This window comes from Mauremys reevesii, linkage group 7, assembly GCF_016161935.1.
Source record: "Mauremys reevesii isolate NIE-2019 linkage group 7, ASM1616193v1, whole genome shotgun sequence".
Lineage (NCBI taxonomy): Eukaryota > Metazoa > Chordata > Testudines > Geoemydidae > Mauremys > Mauremys reevesii.
Window position 1 is genome coordinate 97,587,754 of NC_052629.1, and position 20,662 is coordinate 97,608,415.

The 20,662-nt window shown below is 51.7% G+C and overlaps 2 protein-coding genes across 9 annotated transcripts in view; one reads left to right on the forward strand and one right to left on the reverse strand.

The window, feature by feature from the left end:
* The first annotated feature begins 764 nt into the window (after positions 1–764).
* TMEM151A (transmembrane protein 151A) lies at positions 765–4,365 on the forward strand. The gene is made up of 2 exons (XM_039481952.1): positions 765–821; positions 2,373–4,365. The coding sequence occupies exons 1-2, from the start codon at positions 765–767 to the stop codon at positions 3,690–3,692; spliced, it is 1,377 nt and encodes a 458-aa protein (XP_039337886.1). The 3' UTR covers positions 3,693–4,365.
* Positions 4,366–17,629: 13,264 nt separating this feature from the next.
* The window catches only part of WNK2 (WNK lysine deficient protein kinase 2), a 165,638-nt gene continuing 162,605 nt past the window's right edge, over positions 17,630–20,662 (reverse strand). For 3 of the 8 annotated variants that reach the window (XM_039547232.1, XM_039547235.1, XM_039547226.1), the window contains one exon: positions 17,701–17,870. In XM_039547232.1, coding sequence (XP_039403166.1) covers positions 17,836–17,870 — 35 coding nt within the window. In that variant the 3' untranslated portion in view covers positions 17,701–17,835. Of the gene's footprint in view, positions 17,871–19,820; positions 20,502–20,662 lie in introns of those variants that run through there. The other 5 variants (XM_039547231.1, XM_039547230.1, XM_039547227.1 and 2 more) reach the window with 3 other exon arrangements.

The following is a 20,662-nucleotide window of genomic DNA, read 5'->3' on the forward strand; positions in this document are numbered from 1 at the left end:
GGTGGGGGTGAGGAGTGAGGTTCAGGGGGCACATGCAGGTAGGATGTGCAGGTAGCACTGGGGCACAGGGCACAGGGAGTGCAGTGCAGGGACAGGAGGGGGTTAGGCGGTGGGACAGGGTGGCCCTGGGGTTGCAGGGGCCCTGGGGTGGGTGATAGCGGGGGATGAAGGTGGGGCCGACGGAGCGGGGGGATCACAGGAGCGGGGATGTCAGGAGGCATAAGGGTGCCCAGGGCACTGGTGACTGAGAGCAGGGTGTGCCTGTGTGTGTGTGTGGAGGGAGCACATGGGCTCTGGGGCACAGGGATGCAGGGTAGGGTGGGTGGCACCAGGGGATGGGGCAGAGGGAGGAAGGGGGCAGGGTTGGGAGGGGTGGTGGCACAGGAGACCCCTGGGGTGCAGGGGACAGCAGGGCCCTCGGTTGGGTGGCAGGGGAGGTGGGGGCGCTGGAGCGGCTCTGGCTGGGTGGAAGAGGTGGGGCGCCCAGGAGTAGGGGTGCGGAACCGGGGGCGAGGCTGTAGCCGGGGCGCAGTGCTGGGCAGGGGGCGCTGGGCACCGGGGCAGGAGGGAGGCTTCGGGAGGCGGCCCCGGCGCCGCGGGCAGGGCCCCGCCGGGGGAGGCGGAGCAGGCGCACGGAGCAATCGGAGCGGGGCGCAGAAGATGCACCAGGCAGGGAGGCGGCTCCGCGCTCGGGCCGGGGGGCGCTGGGTCTGACCCCGCCATGGTGCCCGCGATCCCGGCTGCCGCAGCCCCCAGCGACAGCCATGCTCGGCGAGGGGGCGCTGCCCGGCCCGCCCCGCGGGGACCCGCACCGGGAGGAGGTGAGCGCTGGGCCCGATCCTGGGCCCCCCATGCGCAAGGGGTGGGGTGCTCCCCCCCAGGGGCTGGTTGGGGGGGCGCGCTGCTCTCCCCTGTCGCGTTTGCCCCGCCCCCCCCCCCGACAGTCGGGCAGGGCGGGGGGGTTTGTGTGTGAGTTGGGGGGTGCGTGGGGGATCGGCAGTGTTGGGGGGATGGGAGGTGCGGGCTGGGGGCTAGGCGGGGCTGGGGGTACGGGGAGACAGGCGGGGTTGGGGGGTAAGGGGCGTTTGACGTGGGGGTCACGGCGATTCCCCCGCTCCGTCCCCCCGGCATTTCGGTAACTCCCGTTACAATGTGGAGGGACGACGCACCGGAATCACCGGCGCTGGATCGGGACTGGGGGGCCCCGTTGGCCCGGGGGGGGGGCTGTTTGCCGTCGCGGAGAGGCGGGTCGGGTGCCGGGCTCTGCATTGCAGCAGAGCGGCTGGGGCTGGGTGTGTGTGTGGGAGGGACCGTGAGGGGCTCGATCGGGACAAAGGCGGGGGGGGGGGGCTTGCTGGGGCTGGAATCCCCCAGGGTGGGGTGGGGAGCGCTTGTTTTCTCCGTGCCCCTCTCCCCGGTGCTGCAGGGAACACGCCTGGGGGTGGGGCCGGGGGGTATCACAGAGGCAGGCGGAGGCGTGCGGGGCAGTCCTGCTTTGGCTGGTTCTGCGCAATTTCGATCCCTGACCCTCCCCCCATCACGTCCGGGGGGGCCCACCCCTCCATTCCCAGCTCTGGGAGGTTGTGGGGTCCAGTGGCAGGGAATAGGGGCAGGGGTGTTGGCAGCCCCCTGGGTTCTGTTCTCAACTCCAGGAGAGGCCCGGGGTCTAAAGCAGGAGGCAGCAGGAACCAGGACTCCTGGGTTCTCTCCATGGGCCTGGGAGGCAGGTGGGGTCTAGGCAGTTGGAGGTGAGAAGGGGTCCAGGACTCCTGGGCTCTAGTCCCAGGTCAGGGTGGGATCTAATGGGTCATAGCAGTGGGGGCAGGAGCCAGGACTCAGGGTTCTATACCCAGCTGGGGGACAGGGGGTAAGGTCTGGTGGTTAATTTGTCCCTGAGCCTTCCCATCCCCCAGTGAGCTCATTGGTGCTGATGCATCTGCATCCCTAGCCCTGCCCCGCGTCCGGGAGTCCATTTGTTGTTGGCGCTTTGCCTGGTGCCCACGAGAGGCTGTTGAGCGGGAAGGAGGGTGGGGGCAGATTAGATACTGGCTGCAGGTACAGCTGGGACTTGTGCCGGAGGGGCCAGCTTTCCAGGCACTAGCCTGCTCACGTGCGTTCTGATTGGCTACTGCTGCCTGGCCTGGGCCAGCCATTTGATAGGGAGTTTGGAGGGCAGGGTATGGGACATGGGGCCTTTCCTCTCCGGGGGGCAGCAGCTCTGATCTGCCTCAGGGGACGGGCAGGCTTGGGAGGAAAGGAAATGGGACCTTTCCCCTTTGTGGGGCATTGGCTGTGATCCAGCCTCAGGGCAAGGGGACAGGGAAAGGGACACAGGGTCTTTCCCCACTAACTGTGTTTCTCTCTCCCTGGAGCAGCAGCGCCCCCTCAAGCAGTCGCTGAGCAGCTCTCTGTGGCGGGAGTCACACTGGCGGTGCCTACTGCTCACCTTGCTGATGTATGGTTGCTTTGGTGCTGTGGCCTGGTGCCACCTCTCCACCGTCACCCGCCTGGCCTTTGATGGGGCAGCCCGGGGAACCTCCACTATCTATCACGCCAGCCCCTGCTCAGACGGCTATCTCTACATCCCGCTGGCCTTCCTGGCCATGCTCTACCTGCTGTACCTGGTAGAGTGCTGGCATCGCTTTGCCCAGGCCCGGCGCCAGCCCCGGGCCAGCACTGCCAGCGTGCACCAGCTGGTGCAGCACATGCAGCAGGCAGCGCCTTGCGTGTGGTGGAAGGCGGTGAGCTACCACTACATCCGGCGGACGCGCCAGGTGACCCGCTATCGCAATGGCGATGCCTACACCACCACCCAGGTGTACCACGAGCGGGTCAACACCCACGTGGCTGAGAGCCACTTTGACTACACGGCCCACGGCGTGCGTGACGTCTCCAAGGAGCTGCTGGGCCTGGCTGAGCATCCGGCCACGCGCCTGCGCTTCACCAAGTGCTTCAGCTTTGCCAGCGCTCGGGCCGAGGCTGCCTACCTGGCGCAGCGGGCACGCTTCTTCGGCCAGAACGAGGGGCTGGACGACTACCTGGAGGCACGAGAGGGCATGCGGCTGCAGGATGTCAACTTCCAGGAGCAGCTGATGGTCTTCCCTGAGCCAGGGCACCCTCCCTGGTTTGCCCGGCGCTGGGCCTTCTGGGCAGCCTCGCTGGCGCTTCTGTCCTGGCCGCTGCGGGTGCTAGCTGGGTATCGCACAGCCAACGTGCACTACCACGTGGAGAAGCTCTTTGGTACTGAGGATGGGCCCGGCTCCCTGGAGCCCTCTGGCTATGGGAGCCCCATCCCACGGGTGGCCACGGTGGACATGACAGAGCTGGAGTGGCACATCTGCTCCAACCGCCAGCTGGTGCCCAGCTACTCAGAGGCGGTGCTGATGGATGCTGCATTGGCAGGCCGTGCCTACCTGCGGGGCTGGCAGCGCTGCCGTCGTACACTGAGCAGCAACTCGCTCCCCTCTTGCAGCACCCGGGCCCTCTACGCCCGCCTGCCCTTCAGCCGCAGCCGCTTCTCGCTGGGCCGGAGCATCTTCCGCAGCCTGAGCGGGGGCGGGGCAGAGAGGCAGCCCCTGGGGAATCCACCCTGCTACCACGACGCCCTCTACTTTCCGGTGATCATCATGCGCAGTGGGGAGACGTGCCCCCCACAGGGCACCCCGGGCACAGCGGCTGGGACGCCTCTCTGAACTCAGAGCACGGCCAGGAGCATGGATGGATGCCCAGAGACAGGAAAAAAACAACTAAGCTACCCCCGGGGAACAACTGAATCCCCCTCCCCTGCCGCAGGGACCCCAGTGCTTGTGGCACACAGGCCCTGGCTGAGTTAGAACAAGGGGAGCCACTTCACAGCAAAACCAGTGTGTGCTCTCAGCTCCCCAGCTGCAGATCCAGTCACCCACTAAGGGCTACGGGGTCAGGGCTGGATTCTGATCTCAGCTCCTGTGGGTGGAATTGGATTCCAGAGGTTAGACTGAGCCCAGGACTGGGATGGGGACATTGACAGACTTGTGCAAAGGTGGAGCCGAGGGCAGGGGACAGCCTTCCCCAGGTGTGCCAGATGTGCAGGAGGGGGTGGGGCTTCCCTTGGAGGTGACTGGGGCTGCCCTAAATCCCTGATAGTTGGAGGACATTGATACTGTGGGTTCGGTGCCTCACCCCTCTCTCCCCAAGGTTGGGACCCCCATGGCAGAGTGCAGCTGGGGGATAATTTAATTTCCTCTCAAACCTCCCCCCAACGTATCTATTCTGCCCTGGCACCCCTCTCTCCCTGAGGCTGTGCCAAGGGGCTGGTGGTTAAATGGTGCATGCCCGGGCAGGCCTGGCTGGAGTGAGCGTGACAGTGAATAAAGTGACACAAACCCACAGCAGAGTCTGGGTGTGTGGCTGTGCTGCCTGCTTCTGGAGGGGATGAGCCAGGCCATCTGTCTGTCCCCACTGCTGCCCCCTGTTGGAGAGGATGAGCCTGGCTCTGTGTGTGGGTGTGGTGGTGTTCCCTGCTGGAGAAGCTAAGTCCAGACCAAGGTGCGGTGGGTGTGGCTCTGGTCATGGCATGAGCTGTGCTGTGTGTGCACGCAGGTATCCCCCCGCTGCATCTCAGCACCCCCCATGCCCCACCCCAGAGGTAGCTGGCCCTCAGCACTGCCCAGGACCCTCAGAGACTCTACTGCAGACCCTAATGGGACAGGGCCCTTTAAGAGTGAGTGACCACTCATGAGCCACTCTGGCAGGAGCAGATGGGCTCAACTGCTCAAGGGCCTTGCCTCTGGGTGCTGGAGCCATGAGCTGATCCGCTCTAGGGTATGGAGCGAGCAGTACAGGGCAACCAGGGAAATGGAGCCAACGGATAGGGCAGCCCTGCTGATGCCCCTCACTGCCAGCTTGCAGTCCCTGCTATCCCAGCCCCCTGGACTCAGACTTTGGGGCCAGCACTGACTGCAAGGGGCACGTGTCCCCTACTGAGCCCCTGTCCTGCTCCCTACAGCACCCCCTAGGACGGGGTCAGCCCTCCAGGCCTGTGCCTTAAGAGTGACAGACACAGCTGCTGATGGAAGCAGTAGGGTTTATTGAGTGACTGAAGGATGCAGCTGCATCTTGAGCTTCCGCACTGAGGCCCTGGCTGAGTCAGAACAAGGGGAGCCACTTCACAGCAAAACCATGGGGCCCAGGGCCTGCTGTCCAAGTGCAGGTCAAACAGGGTGCAGGGATGGTGCAGAACAGGCAGGGTAGAGCCTGTCATCAAGCCCCAGCTGAGCCTTATCAAGGCCCAGGGCTTCCCCATCCCTGCCCAGACACTGCATGGCCCCAAGTAGCCCAGACCACTGTCCTGCTGGCTTCAGCCTCTCTGGGAACATGAACATGAGCCCCCGTAGAAGGATGGAGCACTAGAGAGAGGAAACAACTCACTCATGCCAGGGGCAAAGCCAGAAATCGAACCCAGGAGTCCTGATGCCCAGCCCCCATTCTTACCTGCTAGACCCCACTTCCCTCGGGGGCAAAAACCCAAGAGTCCGTGCTCTCAACCCCCAGAGGGGGAACAGCACCGTGTTCTCGGATGGAGGGGGTGTTTTATACCCCTAAAATCTGCAGGAGATTCACCCTGGAGTCTGATTCGTGGGGGAGCCCTGAAGAGCCCCCCTGACGTGCTCTCCCTGCCCCTGCACCTCTTATTCACCCACAAGGGGGTCTGTTCGGCCGCCTAGCCTCAGTGCTGGCGATGCCGGCGAGGGGCGGATTAGTGCCCACGGGCAGGGCTGTGTGTTTGTCCTTTGGAGAACTGGGCTGAGACCCTGCAAACGTGCCTTAGACAGGGTGGATCCAGACCAGAACTGGCATCCCCAAGAGGGGAAAGGCCCCATGTCTCATTCCCAGACCACCTGCCCCATGGCTGGATTGGAACCAGCCCCCCTAGCATGGAAAGGTTCCAAGTTAAATCTGCTTAACTGCCCTGTTGCCCCGATGCCGACCCTGGGGCTTATGTGCCGAGGCTGCAGCTCTAGCTGCTTTTTGCACAAAGCAGTGAGGTGGGGGCAGATTTACCTGGTGCATGTGTTGGGATGGGGGTTTAGAGAGTTTCTCAGCCCCCTGAGCTGTCCATCTTATCCCCAAATGCCCATGACCTGTTGGTCTTTGCTGCAAACCTGGCACCCCCAGGGCCCTGGCTCCTGGCCCTGCCACCCAAGGGGCATTATTCCTGCCCTGGCAGCTCTAGGAGCACTGTCCCGCTGCTGCCCCAGATACCCCCATTCTGGGAGCTCCTGGAGCCAGAGGAGTGCAGGGCTGTGGGCTATGCTGCTCCCCAGTGCATGCTGGGACAGGACTGCAGGGTCTATGGGCACCACCACGATGCATACCAGCACTGCTGTCTGTACCCCACCCAGCTCCCACATGAGGGCGGGAATCATCTCTCAGTCAGTCAGGGACCCCTCCTCCTGTGGCTGCTGGCTGGATCCCTCTCTGAATCACGTTCTTCCACATCACTCCGGGAATCCAGGACTCCTGCCTGCCCCCAGCCAGTTCCTGGTCTCTGCTGTTCAGTAGCTGCTGGCACGACCACTGATGGCTGCGGTAGGCTCCTTCGGCTTGCTGGGAGGGGGGACTGAACTGACCTCCACAGGGAGGGGGCATCACTTGAGCCCATGGTGGCCTGGCACTCAGCCGGGGGACGCAGGGTGGCCATGCTAGGCTGGGGTGAAGACTGCTTCTAGAGCCTAGGAGGGAAAATCATAAGTGAGCCAGAGAAATTAAAGCCCCATTAATGGCAGAGGCCATAATAGAACCCAGGCATCCGGAGCCAGCACCTGATCTTCCAGACACCCAAGAGTTCCTGTGCCACCCTCAGATCCAGGCAGCCTTTATTCCTCACGCGCCCCGGTATTGAACTCAAGTCAGATCACTCCAAAACCTCAGCTGTGTTTGGCGGAACAAGGAAACCACAGCGAGAACCATCACAGTGGGATTCAATTGGTATTTCGGCCCCCCACCAAGCCCCTGCCCTGCAGCCCAATGTCCCTTCCAAGACCCCTGTGTGTCTCAGGGACATCTTCCATCCCCCCATGCTGAAGGCTGGGGCAGGATCCCATGTCGGACCCCAAGGTGGGCTTGTCCCCTCACCTGTTCTTGGTTGAGGTGGCCTAGTCCTGCTGCTGGTGGTTCCTGAACCAGTTTCTCAAGGTGGGCGGTGAGGCCAGTGGCCTGGGGCAGGTGGCATTTGCCAGGCAGGCTGGAGTCCTGAAGCAGGTTCTGTGTCAGCTCCTGGGGACAAATGGGGATGGGTGTCAGTGCAGGAATGAGGCAGTGGGGAGTCCCCTGTGCCCCACCTTGATGAACACCCCTCCCCCCCATGCAACTCATGGTCCCCTACAGAGTATTCCCCATCCTAGGTGGGCTCATCTCCTACAGTCTATTCTCTCTCTGGCAGGGGGCGGGCAGGATCATCCCCTACTGTGATGGACAAAGCACATGTAAGTGCCTTCAGCACAGGTTTGCACTAGAAGGGCACTTGTAGTTTTACTGTTAATCAGACAAGCTTCCTTTGAACTGGGCAAGGATAGTCGAGACTAATTTGTACAGTAATTAACTTGATTCTTATTGCACTTTTCCTCTATCAGTTGCAAATAACTCGAAGGAGGAGTGGACGAGCCCACCCCCGCAAGGGAGGAACAGGCTGTAGAGAGGATGAGCCCACAGGATAAACATGCCCATTTTACAGATTGGGATCGATGTACAGAGGTGTTATGTGATCTGCCCAAGGTCACATAGTGAGTCAGTGGCAGAGTTGAGACTAAAACCCAGGTTTCCTGACTGAGGCCCTGTGTACTTAGGAGCAAAACATCATTGGGAACATGAGTGAAAATATGAATTAGGACTGACTGCGCCAATAAAACCACTAGGCCTTAACAATGGTGACAACAATGGGGCTCTCTCGCCCCCTCTCCTGGCGAGTACTCAGAGATTTGAGTCAGCTATAGTGCTTGAGCTCACTGTATTTAGATTGAGCACCAGAGGCTCATACTTCTAGAGCCAGTTCACTTGCTCTGCTGCTGTCCCCAGCCAGGGGCATCATGATACATGTGCATCAAACAGCTGGGTAAGGAATACATGTGCAAGACAAACACTGACTCCCGGCCAATACATCCTAATATGGACCAGATGCTCATGTACAACCGAAAGAAGCAGCCTCCTAGTCAGGGTGTGTGTGCGCAAAGGTAGCTTGAAGTGCTGCTGGGCTGGACTGCTTGCTCCTGGGGCTGCTTTGCACACACCTTTGGATCCAGGTGACAGAAGCCCGGCTGTCCGTTCGGGTCAAACATGGCAGAACTCCCTTAACAGCTGCCATTTTTGCATGATTTTGACCCAACATGGCAAAAGTTTCACACCCGCTATGCAAGCGTGCTAGGCCATGAAACGTGGCCTCAGCCTCGTGCCCTGGTTGAGCCTCAGAGCCAGCTGGCGAATGCTAGCCTAAGCCAGAACTCTCTGCCGCAGCCCAGCCATAGCTCTGCTTCATACCGCTGTCACGTGTTGCTTAACAGGGCTTGCCTGTATTTAGTGGCGCCTCGTCTTCCACCCTTCTCCCCTGTGGTTCTCCTGGGGAGCCCCCTTCCATCCCAGGGGTTAGGAAAATGCTGGGTTCCAGGCTCTCCCAAGCTCCTCTCATCCCAGTGCATTAGTACAACGTAAAACCCAACCTCATGGCACATGCACACGAATGAGGGCCCCAGCACTACATTCTGAGTGGGGCCTTAGGGGCCCAGTCTCTCAGGGAGCATCGTGACAACTACTTTAGAAAGAAAAGGGCCCATCCGTTCTTGGGCGTCTCACTCACTTTTAAGGCCAGGGGTTGCTCGGGCCCAGAGTAGACCAAAGCACTCAGGTACCCAGCATGCCAGGTGTAGCGCCACTCGGAGGCATGCGCCGTAGGTGTCCAGCTAGGTCTGGTAGGTGCTATCTCCACTGGGTTCTAATAATCACTGAGCCCCATGGCTGAGTGAAAGGATATTTTACTAGGGCTGGCAGGAAAGGGCAGAGGTTGCACCCCCCCTCGGCATAGAGGCTTAACCAGTTACATTTCAAAATGAGCAATAATGGGTTTTCTTTGGGACCTGGGGGCAGTCCAATTGAGAGTCAGGGCTCTTCAGGGCCGGGGCCTGGGGTTCCCTCTCCAGTTCTGTCTCTATTCAAAGAAATAGAAGCTTGTGGGTTTCCAGGCCAGTGTCTCTCATTGGGCCCCTCTGCACTGGCTCCCTGTCCAGCTGCTGCTTGCCATGCAGCCACTGGCCCTGCCTCCCACCAGATCCTATCCACTTGCTGGTTCAGGTCATTTCCCCCTACCTGTTCAGGAGACAGGGAAGTGCAGTGGAGAGGGGGCTGATGGGAGTTATGGTCCCCTACTTACCAGCTCCATCACACGTTCTTTCAAGGTGAGCGCCTTCCATATCTTCCTCAAGCAAAGGGAAGTTCTCTCACTCATGAGTGATGTTGTTTCTCCCCGTCAGCGAGGAAATAGTCATAACAAATCAGCTGGCATGTGTTACACTTTTATATTGCTATGCTGGAGGCTGGGTGAAACCTTGTCGTCACTTGTCGACAGCTGCCTTTCTAAAAAGCAATTAAGCTCCTTGTGGCAGAAGATAGCTGAACCAATAGGAGCCACTCCCCACAACACAGGTAACATGCCAGGCCAGTCAGGCGCTGAGCTAGGAGGGCAGAGAGGTTTCACGGGGGGGCTGAATGCAAACAGAGGGCTGGGTAACGTTTTGGTGAGCTGCATGTGAGAAAACAGGGACAGTGGCAACACCACAGAAACACACAGAGAAGGCAGTAGAAAGCCAAAGACAGCCAGAGATGTACTTGTCACGTGACCCTGAAAGAAAGCTGAGAGGGGGCTTTTGGGGCAGACTGCTGGCTGGAAAAACAGGCTTGCCTGACTGAGCAAGGAAACCGTTTCCTAGTTGATTCCTACTGTGTTCAGAGAACCAGCACTTTGGGTGCATTCTTTATGCATAAACAGGATTGCCCCAAAGAAATACCTTATCCAGCATCAATTTCTCCTCTTCACAGAAACAACCCACAAGGCCCTGCATGTTGGCTAACCACTTGGGTCAAAAGGGGTAACGCTTTACAACTCCTGCTGCTGAGAACTGACATGGTTGTTAAGAACATAAGAATGGCCATACTGGGTCAGAGCAATGCTGGATCTAACCCAGAAACTATGGAAAACAAAGGCCTTGGCTTGGAGGTGCTCTTGTCTCATCTCTGCTGAACAAGCAGCAAAGATTACTGTGCTCTCTGTAATTTACAGGAATGTAAAGTGGGCCCCCAGATTCCTTCCCCTGCTTCTACCCTCAAAACATGGCTTAATGTGATGGTATCTGGATTGGGTGACCAGAGAGCAAGTGTGAAAAATCAGGACAGGGGGTGGGGGGTAATAGGAGCCTATACAAGAAAAAGACCCCAAAATCGGGACTGTCTCTATAAAATCAGGACATCTGGTCACCCTATATCTGGATAGAGCCAAGCTGCAGGTCGACAGAGCATGACTAATGCCAAAGCACAGGGCAAATACATTTGTGGCATTTAGATATGGGTAGTTTACTCTGTGGAAACAGAAAGCCGTTCTTGAGAAGGCAGCGTGCCTGAGTGAAGAAGTGAAGAATCAGGAACCAGGAAGGCCCAGCTCCTCAAAGCTGCTGAAGCACCTAACTCCCCTTTTATTTCAATGAGAATTGAGTGCCGAAATACCTTTGAGGATATGGGCCAAAGTTCCTTAGTATTATCTGAGAATCTGACTCATTTTCTTGATTTTGAGCAGTTAACTTCTACATGCTTTAGTCATCTCAGTTCAAACAGGGCCTCACTGAAAAACACATGTAGTGAACAATTTCCCTGGGTTAATACATGTCAAATTACAGCACCATTAGAAAGTAGCGGTGACAGAAAGGGGAACCAGTTCAGATGGGCCCTTGGGACACGCCAGTCAATCACTGGAGTTTTCCTGTATTTTTTTCCCCCCTTGTCTCTTCTTCGTGTTTCCAAATCCACGTGGAAATCAAGGATTATTTCCTGTGAATCGATTCTGAGTCAGATGGGCAAATCTTTTAGTGGTTTTACATGTCACCTTTTTGCTGTGTGGGGGTCATTTAATTATTGATAGCGGATTGGGCAAGTGTCTTTTACACACATGCTATGTGTTTCTATGAATGAGCTATTTTAAAATTAGTTACTGTGATCTTAAAATTTCAGGGAACAATTTCTTCCCATCAGATTGTGAGGAAGCAGACTAGTTCCGACTGGTACATTAAGAAATTGTACAAAGACATCACACCACTAGGGTTTTGTCATCCTTCCAAGCTAGTTTTTGGAGTCACAGAACTATTTAGAGTTCACAAATCCCATTTCCTTGTAACAGAACCATAGAAATCAGAAATGAAACAGATCGACTGCATGCAGTCTACTTCCTTGGTAATGTAGGAGTGAACCTCAAATACTCAGGCTTACTTCCATGTTCAATTCAGCTTTTAAAACTCTCCTAGCTAACGTGACGCCTGCATTACTATGGTATGCCAGCTGTATGCCACACTGGGGGGGAGCCCTAGCCTAATAAACAAGGTTATCACAGATGCTCTATGCCATTATGCCAAAGATAATATTTTTGCTTTGGAATTTCTTTTCCACTGCTTCTCAGCTCACTCTTTCACAACATTCAAGACAATAGAATTTTCAGGCCCAATTCTCAGGTGGGTTCAAAATTCGTTAAAATCAGTTCCAGCCTCCTTAAATATCAGCAGGGCGTATTCTGAGAGGCTGCAGAACCTGTTGGTGCAGGATATTCTAGAATGGGACGGGCTTCCGCACAAAGAAATCAAGAGAGATTTCTATACACTCACTCCTCCACCGCCTCCCGCCAGCACCCACAGGAATTTGTTATTATTTTAAGAGCTGAGTGAAAGTCGGAATTTCTGACATGTCTCAGATTTGTTTTCGTCTCAGATTGGGACAAAAAGTTGAAATTTTTAATGCTTTTGAGGAACCAGCATTCTGAAAATTTTCAATTCAGAAACATCCAGTGTTTCATTACAACTTTTTTGATTGAAAAGAAACAATCTGACATTCCTAAAATGGAAATATTTAATTTTGGTTTATTGAACTGACCCAGAATGCTTAGTTTTGAATCAATTAAATATTAAATAGAATTTTTCCATAATGTCATATTGCCTTATGGGAGTTGTAGTTCAGAAGTCTCCCCCTCCACTCACTGTTACAACAAACCCCAGTATATTCATGCGAAAATGATGGGTTCCTCTTCTTGCCCATAGTCCCCTAGGTCAGCTCCAAGATCTACGGATGCAACTGACTTTTTTTAAATGGACACATTTTCAGACATATTAAAAAGGCTAACAAATGCAGGTTGCATAGTCAAATAAGCTCCAAACTTGGAAAATTAAGGCTTCAAAGCCCCATTGGATTTGCAGAGTTTTTCTATACATTTATTTTCAAAAGAATCCACCATTTCAGCCACCATAAATAGTGCAAAAACTGCATTATATTTCACATACTGAAATTATGTGTCTTGATAGTCTAGACACTGGCACACAATTTGCACAAACATTTGAGGATTACTCTGCTATCCTCGATACTTCTAAAACGGATTTGACAACCCCATTTCATGTGTGTGCGCGCCAACAACCCATGTAGTAATTGTTAAAACATCTAACTTTCCTTATAACCGCCCCCAGGAAATTCACCCCTTTCCTCAGGCAATTTCTTCTGCTGAGATTGCTAGAGTACCTGGAAACAGTCCTGGGAAGAACGGAGGAAAGAAACAGCATTTGGCCGTTCCGTTTTGGCACAATAGCCCCGATTCAGCAAAAGACTTAAGCACATGCTTATATCTCTCAGAAACTATACAAATCCAAAAAGGGTTTGAAGCCTTTATTTTGCCAAGGTTTGGGTACATTTTTTCTTTAAGTCAACATATGCACCTCCTTGCTCAAGTGCTTTGCTGAACCAGGGCCTTGTGGCAGGAGGCTCGCTTGTGGGTATTAAGGTTTTAAAATATCATCTCCTCTTAACTGTCACCAAAACTCAATTTGCTGTCAAATGAATGGATTGGTTCTTTCCCACTACAGTGCGCTACTGCCTCTCTGGAATTACACACACTGCTCTTGCTGACTGTTTCAGCAATGAACAAACCACAACATTCCAAAAAGAGATGGGCGGGAAAAGCCTTTTAAATAACAAAGTACCATTTTAAAAGATGGTAAGTATAGACCTTTCTATAAAAGTGTGTGTCCAATAGAGCCCTACACATTCCCACTTTTCCTTGTAACCTCCATTGAAATCCAAGGGTCATCCTTCCATTTGAAAGCTTCCTATGAAACACATCAGCAGTTGTATCTTTGCTTTCGATCAGTGATGGCTGCAATATTCTTGAGCCAGCTCACGTACCAATGGGGATTGGAAACCAAGGCCAGGAAAGACTGGGATGTCCTGCAAAGCAATGCAGCCAAGCATCAGCAACAAGCCACTTGGTGCATTTACATATTAAACGGCTTCCCTCTAGATCACCGTATTAGACTTAGCGATGGAGCCTTTAGGGCCTGATTTTCGCAAGTGCACATGCAATCAGACAGCATGTTTGAGCTTCCTATTAGTAGCTTACATGTGCAAACACCTTCTGTGTGCAAATTAGACATGCAGTTATGAAAGCTGGCGCTGCTGAAGCTTTTGATTTTATGATGAGTTGACAAAAGTAGATCAGGTGGGTAGATATACCGAGGAAACAATAAGTCCTTCTTTCATTATATCCCTAGATCCATCCCTCTGCTTTGCAAGGTACTGCATGAAAGGCCCGAATCAGTGCCCTGGAAGCCAATAGAAGACATTTTCCATGCAGCCAATTGACGTTAACTCTTCCCTTAAAAATCACTAATACTCTCTGCTGCTTCCGCTATCTTTAGTATAAATCTGATCATGACTGAAACAGCGACACACAGGAGGCTGTGGCTGAAGCCAAAGCAGCTCTTACCTATTATTCTTCTCCGTAGTATTTAGGTATTTACTGTACGTACTCTGAGTACATTTCCCCTTGGTCACACCCCCTCTCCCTACCCCTACCCTTCATGGTGGAACCTGGGTGTGTTTTGGCAGTTTCCTCCTCCGAACAAATCCTATTGTCCTTGTGTCCCCCCTTTTAAAGCCCACCTGTATGGAACATTCCAAATCTGCCCCTACAAGTCTTTGCCCAGAGGCAACTTGTTTTTGCTGCTAACAAGTGAGACATCTTGGTCTGACAGACAGCAGTCAATTTTGCACCCACGCTGACTAGACGACTCCGGTTGTTCAAATGCTGGATCCAAAGCAGCACAGTATTCGAGAAGAGGTTACCTGGAGAAACCACAGTTTTAGAGTTAGGAATTCCAGACCAAGAGTGCATTGGAAAGACTATATAGGCCAGATATCGAGGGGTGGTTCTCCAGGCACAGGAGGTTGCAAAGCCATTGGGGAGACCACCCATTAAAACTATAAAGAGTAAAAATACCCAGTCAGGTTACCGTGCAGTGGTGTGTTGCCATGCTCACTGGAAAGCTGAGACATGACAGGAAGATCATGTCTGTGAGATGCATACTTGTCCTGTGCGGAGTGTGCTGGCTACTGCCTCAGCTACTCAATGGAACTGCATAGGAAGAAGTTTCTTATTCGCTGTGCTTGATGGAAGTGAAGAGAAAACCAGCTAGAGGCCAAAAATCAGAAGGGAGCCATACGAATGTGTGTCAGACCCTTTAGTCTCCAATGAAACTCTTACAGAATTATTTACACCACCCACTCACATGCAAGAGAGTCAAAGCTGATTTAGCTTACATGCAGAGAAGCCAGCAGCAGGTAAGAACGCGCAATTTAGAAGCAGCCCCCGCCATCTTACAGCTTCTTGGTGTGCACCTCAGATCAGCTTTGATTCCTTTACACCTGGGCAGAATAGCTAAGTATTAGGATCACATACCCAGGCCATTTTGGAGCTACTTTTTAATTCCAGCATAGCCTACAAAGTGGTTTCTTGCGACCTTGCTTCTGTTGAGACTTTTATCCCGTATGGCTTTAATGGTTTATTGTGCCAGGGTATCTAGATCAGGTTGATTTAAATGAATGGTTTGTACCCTCTGTATCCCCAGACTGTCCCCTATTCCACAGAGATTCTTTTGCCTCCCGCAGATGTAATGCCTTGCGACTTGGATTTCAGGGATGTAATGGCTTAGAGAATGATGCAGCAAAGGATTTTATTGTTGAGAACTGAAGTTTGGAAAAGACAGGGCAGGCGAACACCATCCCACATGCCCAGATGCGACCGTGTGAGAGGAGATGACAGGGAGTGCAAGGCATGTGGAAAATTGGGACTGCATGCTTCCATGGTGTGACACATGGCCAGAAAGGGTTAAGCATCCTGCAGGATAAATGACCCAAATTCAATCTTTAGGGACATATTGGTAGATTATGTTTGTGTTTTTGTGCATTTACATATATATTGTTAGAGGTTAACAATGTAATCGAACAGTTCCTGTCTAATACTGTATTCATCTCTCCTTGAAATGTACAGAAAATCACCTGTGAATGGTGGAAAACAGGCAACCGCCTTATGTTAATCCCTGTAGCTAATTACCGGTGATGCTTAGGAAACAGTCTCCATGATTGCCTATTGTTCACCTAACGACTCTGAGCTGTCAAAAGACCACCTGGAACTGCATAAAGATGTCTTGGGTCCTGAACCTTTTTATCTCAGATCTGCTTGATGCTTCATGCAGGGGAAGCTTAAGTCATAAAACTATGATCTCCAGTCCCATCTGGATAACCCTGAATATGAATATTGGACTATAATCAATGGACTAATTCTGAAAGAACTCTTTGCAACTACAAAGCTCACCACCTCTACTATGAATCTGATCTCAGAACTGTGCTCAGGTCTGTTTGTATATTTTAACCAATACTCTCTCCCCTTTCTTTTTCAATAAATTTTAGTTTAGTTAATAAGGATTGGCTGTAAGAGGGCATTTGGATAAGATCTGACATATTCATTAACCTAAGAGGTAGTATGTCCGATCCTTTGCGATTGGTAGAACTTTCTTCTATGAATAACAAGATTTTCAGTAATCCTCCTCATATTTGACTTGGGTGTCTGGGTGGAGGCCTGAGACTGGGTTGCTTTAAGGGAACTGTGTTGTTGGCTTCTGGGTGCCCAGTAAGATAGCACAGAAGCTGTTTTGTGCTGGCTTGGTAAATCTAAGTATTGAAATATCCACCAGCTTTGGGGATTGTTTGCCCAATTCTTTGCAGTTGACCCTAACTGAGTAACTTCAGTTAGGCTCCCTGGGGCCTCAGTCACACATGGTATCAGAGAAGGGGAGGTGAAAGGTCAGGGATTCTAGTTAGAATCCGGACAGGAAGCAAGTGCATAACAGCTGGAGTGTGGGGCTCAGATATAGCGGCCATACCAGCACTCCAGCCTTTCCCAGTGAGAGAACTAGAACGTCAGCCAACTGCCAAGCACTTCAATGGCTATCTGCAATCTCATGAGATAATTGCTACAAACTCATTTCTACATCACCTCCACCCAGGGGATAGTCAGAAGCTGTCTTCAGTGACTCAAGAAAGAGAAATCACCCACCACATAATTTTAGTGTGTTCTCTGTTGAAGGCACTTTTAAAGTAGTTTATGAATTGCTCCAGTTACTGGCGCTCTCTCGGAACATTTTGAGATTTAAAAGTAGAAGAGACCTGACAACTGTATTTAACTCTGTCAAGAAAATGCAGCTAGTCTAAAAAGCCAAGTAACAAGCTTATTCTCCAGCAAAGTTCACTGTAGATTTCTCTTACTGGATTTCACCAGTTTTAAAAAAAGAATATTACCTGTATGAATTTCTCTTTGTGATGGGGAGAAATAGAAATGGAACTGGTTCTCATCCTAGTAGAATTGGAATAAATATGCCTATTTTTTTTAAACTATTCAATTAACTATTCAATTAGCTGTAGGAAGCAAAACGAATGTGAAAGTCAGGGCTAGGTGCCTCCGTGGGGGTGTGCCAGGCATTTGTTGCCCCCTGTTGGAGCCCTGCCATCTTGGCCAACCCCACCCAAAGGTGTCCTTTTGGGGAAAAGGAGCAGTGAGTTTAGACCTCCAAGAGCTGGCTAGGGAGGCCAGCCAGGATCAGCTGTGGGCAGAACTCTGGGAGAATTGGTCTTCCAGCAGACAGAAGGGCTGGGAGGAGACAGAAGCTAATCAGGGCCCACCAGGCAAGGTCAAAAGGGCTGGTGCAGCTTCCTCCAAGTCACTTGGACTAAGTGAGCAGTTCTGGGTGAAACAGGAACAGGCAGGCAACCAAAAAGTCCCCAGCCTGGTCGGGGCCTAGCTCTGAGTGCACCTTTCTGACTGAGTCAGCAAAAGGCTGCCTGTTTACACTGTGGAATGTAAAACCCAGGTGGCCTCGAGTTGAATACCAATCTGAGTGCTGTAAAGTGACAAAGAGCTAGCTTGTGAGATGCTCGGCTGGTGCAGGGGCCTCACCCCTTCTCCTCTGCAGGCTGCTCCTAAGAACTCAGATCTGAAGTCACAAGAGAAGGGAACCAAATCCTTTTCCCCCAAAATATTTTTCCTTTATTTTTGCATAACGTTTGTGTTTCCAGCTATAAATAGAAAATGCTTAGAAAGACGTTACAAAATTGTGCAGAGTGGACCAGAGCAGTACAGAACTTCTCACGTTACATCATTTCACATCCTCCTCTTTGTCCTCCGTAGCTGACGTAGGCCCTTGTGCTTGGCACTGCAGTTGAGCTGGTCCTGCGTCAATCGGTGGCAGTGGCAGTCTCATTTTCAGAATCTAAAAAACAAAACCACCACATTAGAGTACAGACCCAGCGTGTAAGGAATAAATCTTCATTAGAAGGTGCCTGTCTGCTGTGGGCATTTTAGGTACCTTATGGAAGCAGAAGTCAATCACCTAAGAGAAGAATGACAACATCCACTGTGGCATGCTGAAAGCTCTCTCAAATACCAGGATATTTTAAAGCTCCTGTATAGAGGGCTGTTCAAGCACATCTAAGCCATTCAATTGGGACCCAAGGTTCAGGGTGCAACCTTTTCCCTAACTTCTATATCACAATGGCTGGGAGCGTTCCAATCCCTCAGGAGGTGGCAATGGGGAAAACCAGAGAATGTGTCCAGAACTGGTGTGTCAGTGGATGGAAGAACACTAGATGGAGATTTCTTATTGTACTAGGGAAGTGAGGGGGAATCTGGTAAGTGCCCCATGCTAAAATGGTTGTTTGTTCTGAGTTATCACCACAGAGATCTCTGTCAGCTCAAAGCAGCATGAACCATGCCCCACATGTTATTGCAGCACAATTTGGAAATGGCGCATTTGCATTGGTGGGACTACCCATGAACAAGGGGCTTCCTGCACCTGCAGGTTTGGCAGCATCGTCTGAACTGGCCCTAAAGAAAAAACGCCAAGTCCATGGCCCCACGAAGACCTGGACTGCAGAGAAAGGGATAAACCAGGATGGCAGAACACCAGGTCTGAACAGCACCCTACAGGCCCTCCTACCTTCACCAGTGCAAGAGGGCGGGTAGGATACAATCAGTTCAGTAGGGCCCTGGAACCAAGTTCACGGAGCTTTAAAATGTCAGCTTCAAAACAAACTCAAATCATGCACCTCCAGGCGAGCACAGAGCAACACACAAGCAGAGACACCTTTTCCCCTCGTCGTGGTTCCACATATTCTGCATTCGCTACAGTCGCAGATCAGCCTTTTTTGGTAGCCCGCAGCGAGGTGCACTTAAGTCCTCCCGTCTACATCACAGAGGCAGGCACAGTGGTTATCAGAGCTGCAAGCCTGATTGATTTATACAAGGCACAAAGTTTGCCAGGCTCTTTCAGTATAAAATAAGACTGATTGCTCTCTCTAAGACTGTAGGCTCTTCAGAGCAAGGCAAAGATGAAGGAGAAGGGGGTACCATACCAGCAGAGTGATTCTATTGATGTTTGGTACAGGTCTCGTTGGTTCCCATGGTGTTTTATATTAAATCCAATCTCTCCTTTCGCCCTCCCATCACTTCAGCTGCTCTGACCTGCCTGCACATGTGTCACTAACCCACTCTGAAAGGTAGTAAAAGCTGCCTTGACTGAGATTGACAGTCATTCTTCCACCTGCTTCTGATCAACGTCAAATTCTGCCTGGACTTGGCTCCACCACAATACTTTAGAATCTGATCTCCTGGAACAGAAGAGGAGTTATTTATTGGCCTCTGCCCATGAAGCTGTTGACAAAACAAAGCTGATCAAGAAGTAGCCAATGAGATAATTTCTCACACCAGACCTCATCTACACAGCCTCCAAAATTTCACATCTAAGCTCATCAGGAGTCAGTCTCAAGAGTCTAGGCTGGGAAGTCATTTTAGCTGCCTCAGATCCATTCAGAAGCAACACCACAGAAGCCCCAGAATAGCCAAGGCCCTTGTAGTTCTCGAGAGAGCCGTACAACGGAGCACCAGAAAAATTGAGGCAAGAGATGGCAAATAACATGACTGAAGAGGTGTGTGCTGTGCCTGTACCGACTCCTTCAGCTCTGTCTCACTTCCACTGCTGCATACCCTGGGACAGTGGCCGTTACAGGCGGCAGCCAAGACCTGGGAAAGGCAGCATTTGCCCCTTGAAAGGAACGGATGGCCTGGCTGGGAGGTGGAGGCCAGCTGTCAAGTGCAGTTAGAGAACAATCTGCTTCAAAGTTTTAGGAAAACACTAAGTTTGTCACACAGTTTTCAAGCACAAAATGTTTATTTTTCTTCTTTTTAATATATACAATCTCTTGGGGGTTTTAGTGTCACTGACTCTGTCAGTATACAAGGGGTGGACTATACATCAGGCAATAGCAACAAACTAAGATCCAGTGCAAGCTGAAGGAGAAATGATGTGAGAACATTTTCCATGTTTGCTCAGGTAGCATACAGGCATGAATCTAAAGAAATAAATTAAAGATACATGTTACAGAGAACAGAAATCTCCTACTACAGTAAGTATTTTGCCCAGGCAGAAGACTCTGCATAACTGTCTATAAAATTCAATTCTAACTCAATGGATGGAATAATATATTTAAAGGGTACAAACAAAATAATTTAGACAGTTAAAATGCTCAAAGTACAACAGAACTATACAATTCACAGCTTGGCAGCACAAGACATCTCCACCCTTCAGCAGGTAATATAAAATGTCGTTGCAGTAAAGAATCTAGAGCAGTGTGCCTTCAAATCTGACCATTTAATGTTTTGCTACCAGTGCCCATAATGATTTCCCTTAGTGTGTTCTAGTAAAATGAAACTTATCAGTAAATCAGTTTTAGTGGTTACCTTGTGCCTTTTGACTGAGAGGTGAAGATGCAGATTCTATGCATAGTAATGTGGACAAAAAGCAACTATCAAACAGAAGAGGTGTCCTTGCTACCTACAGTGCAAACTTAATTAACATTGAAAAAAAAATTAAAAAATTCAAACAAACCGTGGTCAAACACCAAAACCAAAGGATTCACTGTTCACACAGGAAAAATAAGAGCTTCACATTTAATTCCCTTTCCGTGCGAGTACTGTTAGCACTTCAGTGACAACAAATACCATTCT

Bases quoted from the DNA above. Each gene is read 5' to 3' on its own strand.
- TMEM151A (XM_039481952.1), top strand. From the start codon at position 765: ATGCTCGGCGAGGGGGCGCTGCCCGGCCCGCCCCGCGGGGACCCGCAC. The intron at 822-2,372 runs GTGAGCGCTGGG...CTCTCCCTGGAG, and splicing joins GGGACCCGCACCGGGAGGAG to CAGCAGCGCCCCCTCAAGCA.